At 45.2% G+C, this 12,100-nt stretch overlaps 1 protein-coding gene across 1 annotated transcript in view; it reads right to left on the reverse strand.

Moving 5' to 3' along the window:
- LOC143961295 (putative N-acetyltransferase 16) overlaps window positions 1-11,541 on the reverse strand; it is a 42,354-nt gene extending 30,813 nt beyond the window's left edge. Inside the window, exons 1-2 of the mRNA XM_077470547.1 lie at window positions 11,422-11,541; window positions 8,792-8,990 (exon numbers count right to left, since the gene is read on the reverse strand). Coding sequence (XP_077326673.1) covers window positions 8,792-8,971 — 180 coding nt within the window. The 5' untranslated portion in view covers window positions 8,972-8,990; window positions 11,422-11,541. The remainder of the gene's footprint in view (window positions 1-8,791; window positions 8,991-11,421) is intronic.
- Between the last annotated feature and the right edge of the window lie 559 nt (window positions 11,542-12,100).

Consider the following 12,100-nt stretch of genomic DNA (forward strand, 5'->3'; position numbering starts at 1 on the left):
AAAGCCAGTTCCATAAAGACATTGTTTGATGACTGTGTGGAGGAACTACAATGTATTGCACAGGACCCCCTTAACCCTACTGAACACCTTTAGGATGAATTGGAAAATGGATTGTCAGTAAGGTGTATTCATCCAACACCAGTACCTGATCTTATAAAAGCTTTTCTTACACAGATGTAAAGTGGAACTTCAGCATTTAGCCCGAATACTGCCCCCTCAACCTGTAGCATTTTTTTTACCCTATACATATCCTTTCTGCAGTCTTTTAGCCAGTCAGGCAATGGCATGGCAGTTGCATCTTCCTCCAGTGGTAGGCAGCATTCTTCCTGAACTGAGCAGCACTCACATATTGACCTGTCCTGGAGCAAAATGAGCCCAGTCTGAATGATAGCACAAACCTGGGGGGGGGTTACAATGGCAGGCTGGGCTCATAGGAAAATGGCCAGAATGCCGGGAGCTAAAAATAATGTATTAATGTTATTTACTCATTGTTTATGATTGTTAGTATTATTAGTATTGTAGCACTGACCCCTGAAGGAGCTGCTGGTTTTTGTCGGGCCTGTACTCCGATTCCACACCCCCAGTAATTTGGCTCAATCCCCTTAACAGGGGAGGGGAGAGAGGAACTGGCGTCATCATGACTACGTTTTTTTTTTACAGGTGATCGCGCCATCATTTGACAGAGCGATCACATTGTAAACGCCGACGGGTGTACCAAGATGGCCACCGCGCCAGAACTAGGCCAAAGCCGAGGCCTTTCCTAAGGCCGAGACCTCGGAGCGTGGCGTGTGCCGATCTGAGTGGGGTGACCCGTTCGGATCGCGGATTGGTGCCAATCCGTTGCAGCCCTACCTCACACCAATTGTCTCACCAGTGCCAGGCTTGGAAGAATAGGAATCCTTCACTTCGGCTGTATGGATCCTGCTTTAAGCCAGCGTTGGCACGCTGCTTTTCTCCCACAAGATGACCTAGACTCTCAGATGGCTCAGTCAGGCATCTCTGGATCCCTCTCGATCTGATCACACCTTCCGCACCCGGACCTCAAGCAGAGTCACTGGTTGTTTTGCTCCTCAAAAGGCTGGAGGCTGTGCTCTCCAGAAGGCCTCCTCACAGGTCCTTACTGGTAGGCCATGCATCCCGAAGAGACTGAAAATGGCCGGGTGTGTACTTTTATACCTACCTAGCATGCAGTTCCACTCCTGAGTGTCCATGGGTAGGTCAGTCACTTGTGAATGTAAACAGTCAGTCACTTCTTGTTATATCTCCAACGTCCTTGTAATTGAAAATAACTGAAGTCCATTTCCCTTATAAAACCACTAGATGGTACTGCACTGCTCATAAATTAACATTGCGTTATATTAGTAGGCAAATATATACGCGCTACTCTATGTAGTAGCATGACTTTTATATTAAAAAAAGGGTACATGGCCAGTTTGTAGTCTACTCTCTTCTCAATCCCTACCTCCCTCACTCATTCGCTCTCATACCTCCCAACTTTGAGATGGGAATGAGGGACACCAATCAGCAAAAGTATGCAGGCATAGGACACACCCCTTGCCATGCCCTCTTAAAGGAGAATTGGTTAAACCCACAAGTGCTTTTTTATACCACTACTATTCCATTATATTGGCTTTTAGAATTTACAAAATGCATCAATTTAGAAATCAGATGAAAAAGTTTAGCACTGGGAAAAACGTTTTGAGCGATAAAAAGTGCATTTTATATACATCTATATAGATCAGACCAAAATGAGGGACAAATGGAGGAATGAGGGACAGAGGGACATTTCTCCAAATCAGGGACAGTTGGGAGCTACGAAACACCTGTCACTTAAAGTACAGGCGCTTCTTTTTGACAGATTACAGCCATTTTTAGTCCCATAGAATTAAATGTAAACTCTGGAAAAGCACGACATGAGCATTTCAGCCACACAAGTGCTCTCGCCACTTATTACACCCCTTTTGAAATCACTCGCTCAGCAAGATGAAAGGACAGCACTCTCCTTTTGGAAGTCGAAAGCTTCACTGCACTGGTCAGGACACATCCATGTGTCTATGACCCAAAAGATCCTCATATAAAAATTGTGACCGGAAGAATAGAGCTTGGGAAGAAATCACAGCTCAAATAATTCCAGGATGGTCCAGTTTGGATAAAACACTGAAGCCTGAGAAAGTTAAGCTTGCTATGTGTTCTGCCTTGCTGTCTGCTCTCATGTCTGTGTCATTGCCAACATGACAGCCAATCACGGAGAGGGAGAGGGAGGGAGAGAGAGGGAGAGGGAGAGGGAGAGGGAGAGGGAGAGGGAGAGGGAGAGGGAGAGGGAGAGGGAGAGGGAGAGGGAGAGGGAGAGGGAGAGGAGAGGGAGAGGGAGAGGGAGAGGGAGAGGGAGAGGGAGAGGGAGAGGGAGAGGGAGAGGGAGAGGGAGAGGGAGAGGGAGAGGGAGAGGGAGAGGGAGAGGGAGAGGGAGAGGGAGAGGGAGAGGGAGAGGGAGAGGGAGAGGGAGAGGGAGAGGGAGAGGGAGAGGGAGAGGGAGAGGGAGAGGGAGAGGGAGAGGGAGAGGGAGAGGGAGAGGGAGAGGGAGAGGGAGAGGGAGAGGGAGAGGGAGAGGGAGAGGGAGAGGGAGAGGGAGAGGGAGAGGAGGAGAGGGAGAGGGAGAGGGAGAGGGAGAGGGAGAGGGAGAGGGAGAGAGAGAGAGAGAGAGAGAGAGAGAGAGAGAGAGAGAGAGAGAGAGAGAGAGAGAGAGAGAGAGAGAGAGAGAGAGAGAGAGAGAGAGAATGAGCATGTGTGGGAATGACATCAATGCAGCCTGGCCAAGGCAAGTGACCGAAGGCACAGAACCCAGAAGGAAGACCGGGTGAAGATGGAAGTGCCCGGGCCCCACCAGATTGATCACAGCACAGCACTGGAGGGCTCAGTCTGACAATTTAAGTGTACCCTAATGTGCTAATATGCTGGGCTTACTTGTACATTATGGCATAACCTACCCCAGGGCCTATAAAAAGTAGTAATGTTAGAAAAGTTTACTACTACTTTAATATCACAGGAGCCTCTCATGGGGCCCCTACTTACCCTGTGGCCCTTGGGCAGTGCCTAAGTGCATAGTTGTCAACATTTGAAAAATAATTTCAGGGACACTTTTTTCTACAAGTGCTATATTTAGAGTAGCTGACATCCACTATGTTCCTCTATACATCACAATAGTAATTACAAAATTAAATAAGTACTAATAATGGGGCAGAACAAATATGAGGACTTTAGTTGAACTGACAAAAGTGCCCATTCTAGAGCTGGTAACATTGAGGATATTCAGTATAATTTTAAAGAACAGTTTTTGTGGGTAAGAGGCATAGGGGAGGAGTATGGATGGTATAAAAGTGGGAAGTATGTGCAGGTGAGGGAGAGGAATGTGGAGGGTCTAACAGTGGGCACTATGTACAGGAGAGGAGTGTGGAGGGTATGGCAGAAGGCACTATGTACAGGAGAGGAGTGTGAGGGGTATGACAGTGGGCAGTATGCACAGCAGAGGAGTGTAGAGGGTATGACATTGGGCACTATGTATAGGAGAGGAGTGTGGAGGGTATGACAGTGAGTAGTATGTACAGGAGAGGAGTGTGGAGAGTATGACAGGTGGGCACTATGTATAGGAGAGGAGGATGAAGTAATCTGGGAAGGAAAAATGTAAAGGTTTGTGGAAGGATGTTTAGGGGCTGCGTAGTGGTTAAGCGGGCCATACATGGATTGAAATTACACCAATTAAGCAGAGACCAGCCATAGTTGATCTATGTATGGGCTAGCTGGTTTTACACAAGTCAACCTATTAACCGACTTGAGTACAACCAGCCTGTCAGGTTTTCCCCAAAACAATCAGTGCTTCCAGCTATAGTTAGCAACACTAATCATTGTATTGACTGGCAGAACACAATAACACTGCGGGAGTGATTGCCCCATTCACAGGTCAGCAGGTGAGAGGGTGTGTGGGGACAGGCTGGGGAGAGATACTAGTCAGTCCCTGGGTAGGCACTGGTTAGTATCAGAGCCAGATACACACAGGTTACATACGCCACGATCGTTAGAGCGAGAGCAATAATTCTAGCACTAGACCTCCTCTGTAACTCTAAACATGTAACAAAAATGTAAAGCATCGCTTAGTATACAACAAAAAATTGTTTTTTTATGAATGAAACAGTTTCTTTCCCCAAAAAAAGTATGAAAAATTGCTGCGCAAATATTGTGTAACATAAAAAGTTGCAAAGACCACCATTTTATTCCATAGGGTGTCTGCTAAAACAATATATAATGCTTGGGGGTTCTGAGTAATTTTCTAGCATAAAAAAAAAAAAATGATGACTTACATGTAGGAGAGAAGTCTCAGAATGGGTCCGGGTGGCAAGGGGTTAATTATCATAAGTAATATACAAATAATTATTATAAGCTCTGTGAGTTCATCCTCTCAGTCTGCTGCAGAGTGTTCCAGCTTGTATTTAAACTGAGCGCTCTGTACGTAGCTTCTGACAGGCTGCGCAAGGAGCCCTGTATCTCCGGAACCATAGATGATAGCAGCCCGATATTTTAACCAGTGCTGGAGTGGGTATTTAGCTACCTACCCCCACATTTGGGGTCTCTGTGACTTCTGATCGCTGAGCTACAATCCTTGAAGTCGATCTTTTTATTTTTTTTTTGATTTTTATTTTTTTGGGCAAATGGGCCTATCTTGAGAAAGGGGCCTGGAGCTGCAGCTCCAATAGCCCCTATGTTAATCCGGCCCTGGCTCTAAGGGGTTAAGCACAATTTTCTCTTTGTAAAGGTTAGTGTTGCTGTAGTAGGTTATTGCAGGGCTCTACAAACCCTGGGCGCCAGGTCACATTTGCGACTAGAATTAGCGACCTGGCGCAGCACAGCTGGGGGTATCCTGTCTCCATGCACACACCACCCCCCCCCCCCCCGCGTGATCGCGTTGGGTCGCCAATTGAGGCCGTGGCTTTGAGGCCTTCTGCGGTCCTATGTTTCCTTCTGGAATCTGGCACACTCTAGTGGAGGCTGTTGGTATGACAGCCAGCAATGTTAATGGAGCTTTCACTGCCCGCCCATCTCCTCCCCTTTACTTAGAACCCCTAAACATATATATTTTTTATTCCAACAACCTAGAGAATAAAATGGTGGTCGTTGCAATACTGTCTGTCACACCGTATTTGTGCAGCGGACTTACAAGCACGCTTTTGAGGGAAATAATTTATTTTTTTTTTTTTTTTTTTTATTATAAAATTTAGTCCAATTTTTTTTATATTGTGAAAAATAATGTTATACCAAGTAAATTGATACCCAACATGTCACTCTTCAAAATTGCAGCAAACTTTTACCGTTTAAAAAAAAAAAAAAAAAAAAAATTCTACAGGTTGCATGTTTTGAACACTGCTTTCCTATGCGGGCGCTACTCACGTATACATTCACTTCTGCACGCAAGCTTGGCGGGACAGGGCGCATTTAAATAAAAAAAAATTATTTTTTCACCGTAAAAAAAAAATAAAAAAACACTTTTATTCCTATTACAATGAATGTAAAAATCCCTTGTAATAGAAAAAAAGCATGACAGGCCCTCTTAAATATGAGATCTGGGGTCAGAGAGACCTCAGATCTCATATTTACACTAAAATGCAATAAAAAAAAAAAAGTAATTTGAAAAAATAAATATAAATTACCCTCTAAGAGCTATGGGTAATGACTTGGAGACAGGTGGGGGGCACCATCTTCCCCTCACTCATCTCCATGTCAGGTCAGGAACAGGTCCGGATTGCCGTTACGGACCTGGCTCCTAACTTTTTTTTAGCTGGCTCCTAGATTCCAAGCAAATTTGTCAAGCCCTGGGTTATTGACACATCGTAAATATGCAATGGAGTTTTGCATTGCTAAAAATCACTGCCAGATTCAGCCAACTGAATTTGTTTTTTGCTTTGGTATATGTCACCCAGGGCAGTAGGGTCTGAATTGAGTTGAGGAGGGTAGTATCTTCGTTATAAGCCAGGTACACAGAGACAGAACCTCAAACAGGAGGAAAGATTAAAACTACCGTTAGAAAGTATTTTATTCAAAAAAAAAAAAAAAAAAAAAAAAGAGTAGTTGATGCCCTGGAGCAGACTTCAAGAAGAGATACTAAATCAACTGTAAGTGAACTTAAACATACTTGGAATAAACATGGATCTACAGTATCCCACAAAAGTGAGTACACCCCTCACATTTTTGTAAATTTTTTTTATCATATCTTTTCATGTGACAACACTGAAGAAATTACACTTTTCTACAATGTAAATTAGTGCGTGTACAGCTTGTATAACTGTCAATTTTCGGCCCCCTCAAAGTAACTCACACAGCCATTAATGTAAACCCTTACAAACCACTTTGACCTACAGGTAAGCCTAGATTAAGGCTTACCTGTAGGTCCAAGAAATATCTCCTAAACCTATATGGTTTAGGAGATATTTGCCCGAAAACGGGCACCGCTGCCTACGGCGCATGCGCCGTAGACAGCGGCGCGCAGGCGCACTGAGCGCGGCATTCTCAGCAACGGAGCTGCCGCGCGTGTCGGCTCCCGTGCGCATGCGCGGGAGTGAAGTCATCGCGGCTTCGCCGAATGACAGCGGCGGAGCTGCGAGACCCCACCAACAAGATGGATGCGGCGGACTACAGGGGACAGCGGCGACTTCGCTGTTTCCTGTGTCAGGTAAGTGACACATAATGGGCTACTATGCGATGCATAGTAGTCCATTATGCTTTGCAGGGAATGAAAGAGGAAGTAAACTCATCAGGGTTTACTTCCTCTTAATGTCTAAACCCCTAACAAAAGTGAGTACACACCTAAGTGAAAATGTTCAAATTGGGCCCCAATTAGCCATTTTTCCTCCCCAGTGTCATGTGACTCGTTAGTTACAAAGTCCCAGGTGTGAATGTGGAGCAGGCGTGTTAAATTTGGTGTCATCACTCTCATACTGGTCACTGGAAGTTCAACATGGCGCCTCATGGCAAAGAACTCTGAAAAAAAGAATTGTTGCTTTACATAAAGATGGCCTAAGCTTTAAGGTTGCCAAGACCCTGAAACTGAGCTACAGCACCTTGGCCAAAACCATAGAGCGGTTTAACAGGCCTCGCCATAGTCAACCAAAGAAGTTAAGTGAACGTAATCAGCGTAATATCCAGAGACGGTCTTTGGGCAATAGACGTATGAGTGCTACCAGCATTGCTGCGGAGATTGAAGGGGTGAGGTCAACCTGTCAATGCTCAGACCATATGCTGCACACTGCATCAAATTGGTCTGCATGACTGTCGTCCTAGAAAGAAGCCTCTTATAAAGATGATGCACAAGAAAGCCCGCAAATAGTTTGCTGAAGACAAGCAGACCAAGGACATGGATTACTGGAATCATGTCCTGTGGTCTGATGAGACCAAGATAAACCTATTTGGTTCAGATGGTGTCAAGCGTGTGTGGCGGCAACCAGATGAGTAATACAAAGACAAGTGTGTCTTGCCTACAGTCAAGCATGTTGGTGGGCGTGTCATGGTCTGGGGCTGCATGAGTGCTGCCAGTGCCCCATCATATAGAGTCCCCCATCGGGTAGTGTCCACTGTGTACTGCGCATGCAGTACACACAGATTCCGAAAACAGCCGAAGATGAATGGCGCCTGCGCTGTGAGTCCAGGTTCTAGCCCCACCATCCAAGTGGACAGAGTTGGGGGGAAAAAAAAAAAAAAAAAAAAGAGCCGAGCTCATGCCCGAAGCATGGCGAGCAGCCCTCTAATTTTGCCAGCCCTATGTCCGCTTGGTTGGTGGGGCTACCACCTCAACTCACGGCGCAGTTGCCGTTCATCTTCAGAGATTTACTGAAGCCAACATGTACTGTGACATACTAAAGCAGAACATGATCCCCCTCCCTTCTGAGACTGCGCCGCAGGGCAGTATTCCAACATAGTGACCCCAAATACACCTCCAAGACAACCACTGCCTTGCTAAAGAAGCCGAGGGTAAAAGGTGATGGACTGGCCAAGCATGTCTCCAGACCTAAACCCTATTGAGCATCCTCTAACAGAAGGTAGAGGAGCGCAAGGTCTCCAACATTCACCAGTTCCGTGATGTCGTCATGGAGGAGTGGAAGAGAACTCCAGTGGCAACCTGTGAAGCTCTGGTGAACTCCATGCCTAAGAGCATTAAGGCAGTGCTGGAAAATAATGGTGGCCACACAAAATATTGACACTTTGGGCCCAATTTGGACATGTTCACTTAGAGGTGTACTCACTTTTTTTGCCAGCAGTTTAGACATTAAATTACTGTGTGTTGGGTTATTTTGAGGGGACAGGAAGTTTACACTGTTATACAAGCTAATCCCGATGGCCAGTACATGCCTGTCTAGCGTGTTGTAGTGTATAGAAATGGGAACAATGCTCACAGATAAGAGTCAACACAACCAAAGATTATGGGATGTTATCAGCTCAAAGCTCCATTTCTGGATGGATCAATGGGTCTCTTTTTGTCCTTATCAAACAGATAACAAAATGCTTTTAATTTAAATTTTTAATGGCCACATATTAACAGAAAATGATCAAGAGAAAAAAAAGCAAAGTTCATTATTAGGAACATTAAGCCATGTCCTGTAATCGCTCAGATGGTCAGTTATGTCCCATGGTCATCACTCAGATTTAAATCTTCAAATGGAAATAGCTAAAGCTAAAGATCAAAGTTGGCATTTTATTGCATATTGTAGGACAACAAAAAGCATTTCATTCTGAGACTGTCCTAAATACTCACGATTTTCCCCTCAATCTTGGTCACATACATGTGTCTTTGATGTTCCTTCAGCCATGCATGGTAACTGTAAGGCAGATAGTCCATTCCTTTGTGTATACCAACTGAGATAGACATCAGCTCTTCATAGTCGTCAGCAGTGGCCGGTACAAAATCTAAGAGTATCATGGGCGATTCCGGCATGTTGAGAGATGTGTGGCAGCTGTTCAAGAGAGAACCATATATGAATGAGCAACTTTTAACAGATGCAACACTCCCAATTAGGATACCCCATGCTGGCATCCTGTAAAGCGGGTGTGACCAGATCTTTGATATACTGCATGTCTGCACACAGGGGACCGAATTTGAAACAATGCAAAAAGCCATGATGTTTATTGAACACACAGCACATGGAGGCCTCTTGAATTACCCCCCCCCCCCCGGAAAGAGGCTTGACTGATGGAAGCATGGCCAAGGTGGTTGAGTGGTCACCAGGGATTGGTTATTATGGGGGGGATGGGCTGGGCCTCAACTCAGGAAAGTTTTGTTCCTAGGGAATTCTGGGTCTTCAAGGAACGTGGCTGGAAGAGCTCCCCTCCATTTTTTCAATGGTATGTCACAGCTTGCTGCGGTTTCTTGACCTTGTCAGCATAAATGTGGCTGTAATAGGCTATGCCCTTGATGGAAAATCGGAAGTAGGTGGCCTGTCCAGTACTTATGGTAAGGACAGGCCCCCTTTGGAACTGCGTGCTCACAGTACAACTGACTGGCACCGGTTTAAAAGTGTTAACACGTTATGTGTTGGATTTTAATAAAGCTGTGGCCTTGCCCTTTCCAACCTAATGGTTGCAAGTGTGTTTATTTAATGGGGTGAGGGGACAAGGGTGAAGGTTTTCCCAATACATTTATGTTACATCACATTTGTACTGGGCCCATTACGCCTCAGCAGTCATGTAAAAATACAGCAACCCATATAACACATGCCAAAGTACAGACGATCTAATATACAAACGGGATGAGAGGGGGAAAAAAAAAAAAAAAAAGCCAGGCAGGGGGTACAAGAAGCAGTGTGTCAAACAGGTCAGGAACAAGGCCAGAATGGGGGCGAGGTTTACTTGAAGCAGATATAGGTGGCAGGATAGGATCAGGAGGTTCAAACAGCAATAGGTCATAGAATTAGCCCTTCTACATGCGGTCGGACATTCATACGGAAAATGTCGGATCAGACCGTGTTGTCGGATAATCCGACCGTGTGTGGGCATCAGACTTTTTCCGTCAGAATGTCCGACCAACAAAGTTTGAGAGCTGGATATAAAATTTTCCGAAAACACGATCCGATCGGACTTTCTTCCGATCGTTTGTAGAGAATTCTGATCGGACAAAGTGCCACGCATGCTCAGATCAAATTCCTAGACCAAAGCTATTGGCTACTAGCCTGAACGTACTCCCGTCATAACGTTACGAACGATCGGATTTTCCGACAACTTTGTCCGACCGTGTGTATGCAACGCCAGTTTCGGACAAAATCCGTCGGAAAAAAAATCTGACGGATTTTGTTGTCGGAATGTGCGACCGTGTGTACAAGGGCTTAGAGAAACCTACCAACACATGGCCGTCCACCTAAACTGACAGGTCGGGCAAGAAGATCATTAATCAGAGAAGCAGCTAAGAGGCCCATGGTAACTCTGGAGGAGCTGCAGAGATCCACAGCTCAGGTGGGAGAATCTGTACACAGGACAACTATTAGTCGTGTACTCCACAAATCTGACCTTTATGTAAGAGTGACAAGAAGAAAGCCATGGTTGAAAGAAATCCATAAGAAGCCCAGCTTGCAGTTTGTGAGAAGCCATGTGGGGGACACAGCAAACATGTGGAAGAAGGTGCTCTGATCAGACGAGACCAACATGGATCGTTTTGGCTTAAAAGCAAAGACCTGTGTGTGGTGGAAAACTATCACTGCACATCACCCTGAACACACCATCCATACCCACCATGAAACATGGTTGTGGCATCATGTTGTGGGGATGCTTTTCTTCAGCAGGGACAGGGAAGCTGGTCAGAGTTGATGGGAAGATGAATGGGGCCAAATACAGGGCAATCTTAGAAGAAAACCCTGTTAGAGTCTGTAAAAGACTTGAGACTGGGGCAGGAGGTTCACCTTCCAGCAGGACAACGACCCTAAACATACAGCCAGAGCTAAAAACAGGGGTGAACAGTGGCGCTAGATATGGTGATAACATAAAATTATATAACAACTGGAATATAGATATACATAAAAACATGTGAGAATAAGCACACATAATATTAAAACAATGTCCATAAATGATCCGAGATCTTGTATGATTAGCACCTGGAGGCAGCTCCCTTAAGCTGGCCATACACCATACAATTTTCTTATTGAATTTCCTTTAGATTTACCTTCAACTGTGTGGTAAAAGGGCCTGTCTGATTGCACACAAATTGAAAAAGTGTTTAGATTTGACCTCATATTATATGGTTTTGGTAAATCTAAAGGAAATCTATAAAAGAAAATTGTATAATGTATGGCCAGCATTAGAGTGAAGCGATGAGCTCTGTGCAGAAATGGGAACAGAGAGGCGCCAGACTGAGTGCAGTATAAATCATATATTTAATAAAAACAAGTAGTAACTCACAGGTTAAATTAGATGAGTTCAGTATGTGGTGAAAAGCGCCAGTCCTGGAGTCTCATAAATGTCTTCCCTTTGCAGCCTGGGGCACTGGTGTGATCTTACAGGGATCCAGAGAATGCTAGGAGGCAGGAGGCAGGAGGCAGGAGGCAGGAGGCAGGAGGCAGGAGGCAGGAGGCAGGAGGCAGGAGGCAGGAGGCAGGAGGCAGGAGGCAGGAGGCAGGAGGCAGGAGGCAGGAAGGAAAAAGCAGCTGGTCATGACTTCACAGGAAACGGGATTATTCACAGCTTCTTCATCAGACCATGATTAAATACAGAGGAAATAGAAACAGAGAGATCTGATGGGCTGGCCAGCCCGCCAATCAAATAGACAGATTTAAAGAGGTAGATGGTTGGAGACCGAAGTGAATGTAAATATGAGTAAGACGCTTGCTGATTAACCACTTAAGCCCCGGACCAATTTGCAGCCAAAGGACCAGGCCCCTTTTTGCGATTCGGCACTGCGTCGGTCGTGCGATGTGGCTCCCAAACAAAATTGGTGTCTTTTTTTCCCACAAATAGAGCTTTATTTTGGTGGTATTTGATCACCCCTGCGGTTTTTATCTTTTGCGCTATAAACAAAAATAGAGCGACAATTTTGAAAAAAATGCTATATTTTTTACTTTTTGCTATAATAAATATCCCC

This window comes from Lithobates pipiens, unplaced genomic scaffold (genome assembly GCF_037356315.1).
Source record: "Lithobates pipiens isolate NorthernLeopardFrog02 unplaced genomic scaffold, aLitPip1_a1.2 Scaffold_8, whole genome shotgun sequence".
NCBI classification, from domain to species: domain Eukaryota; kingdom Metazoa; phylum Chordata; class Amphibia; order Anura; family Ranidae; genus Lithobates; species Lithobates pipiens.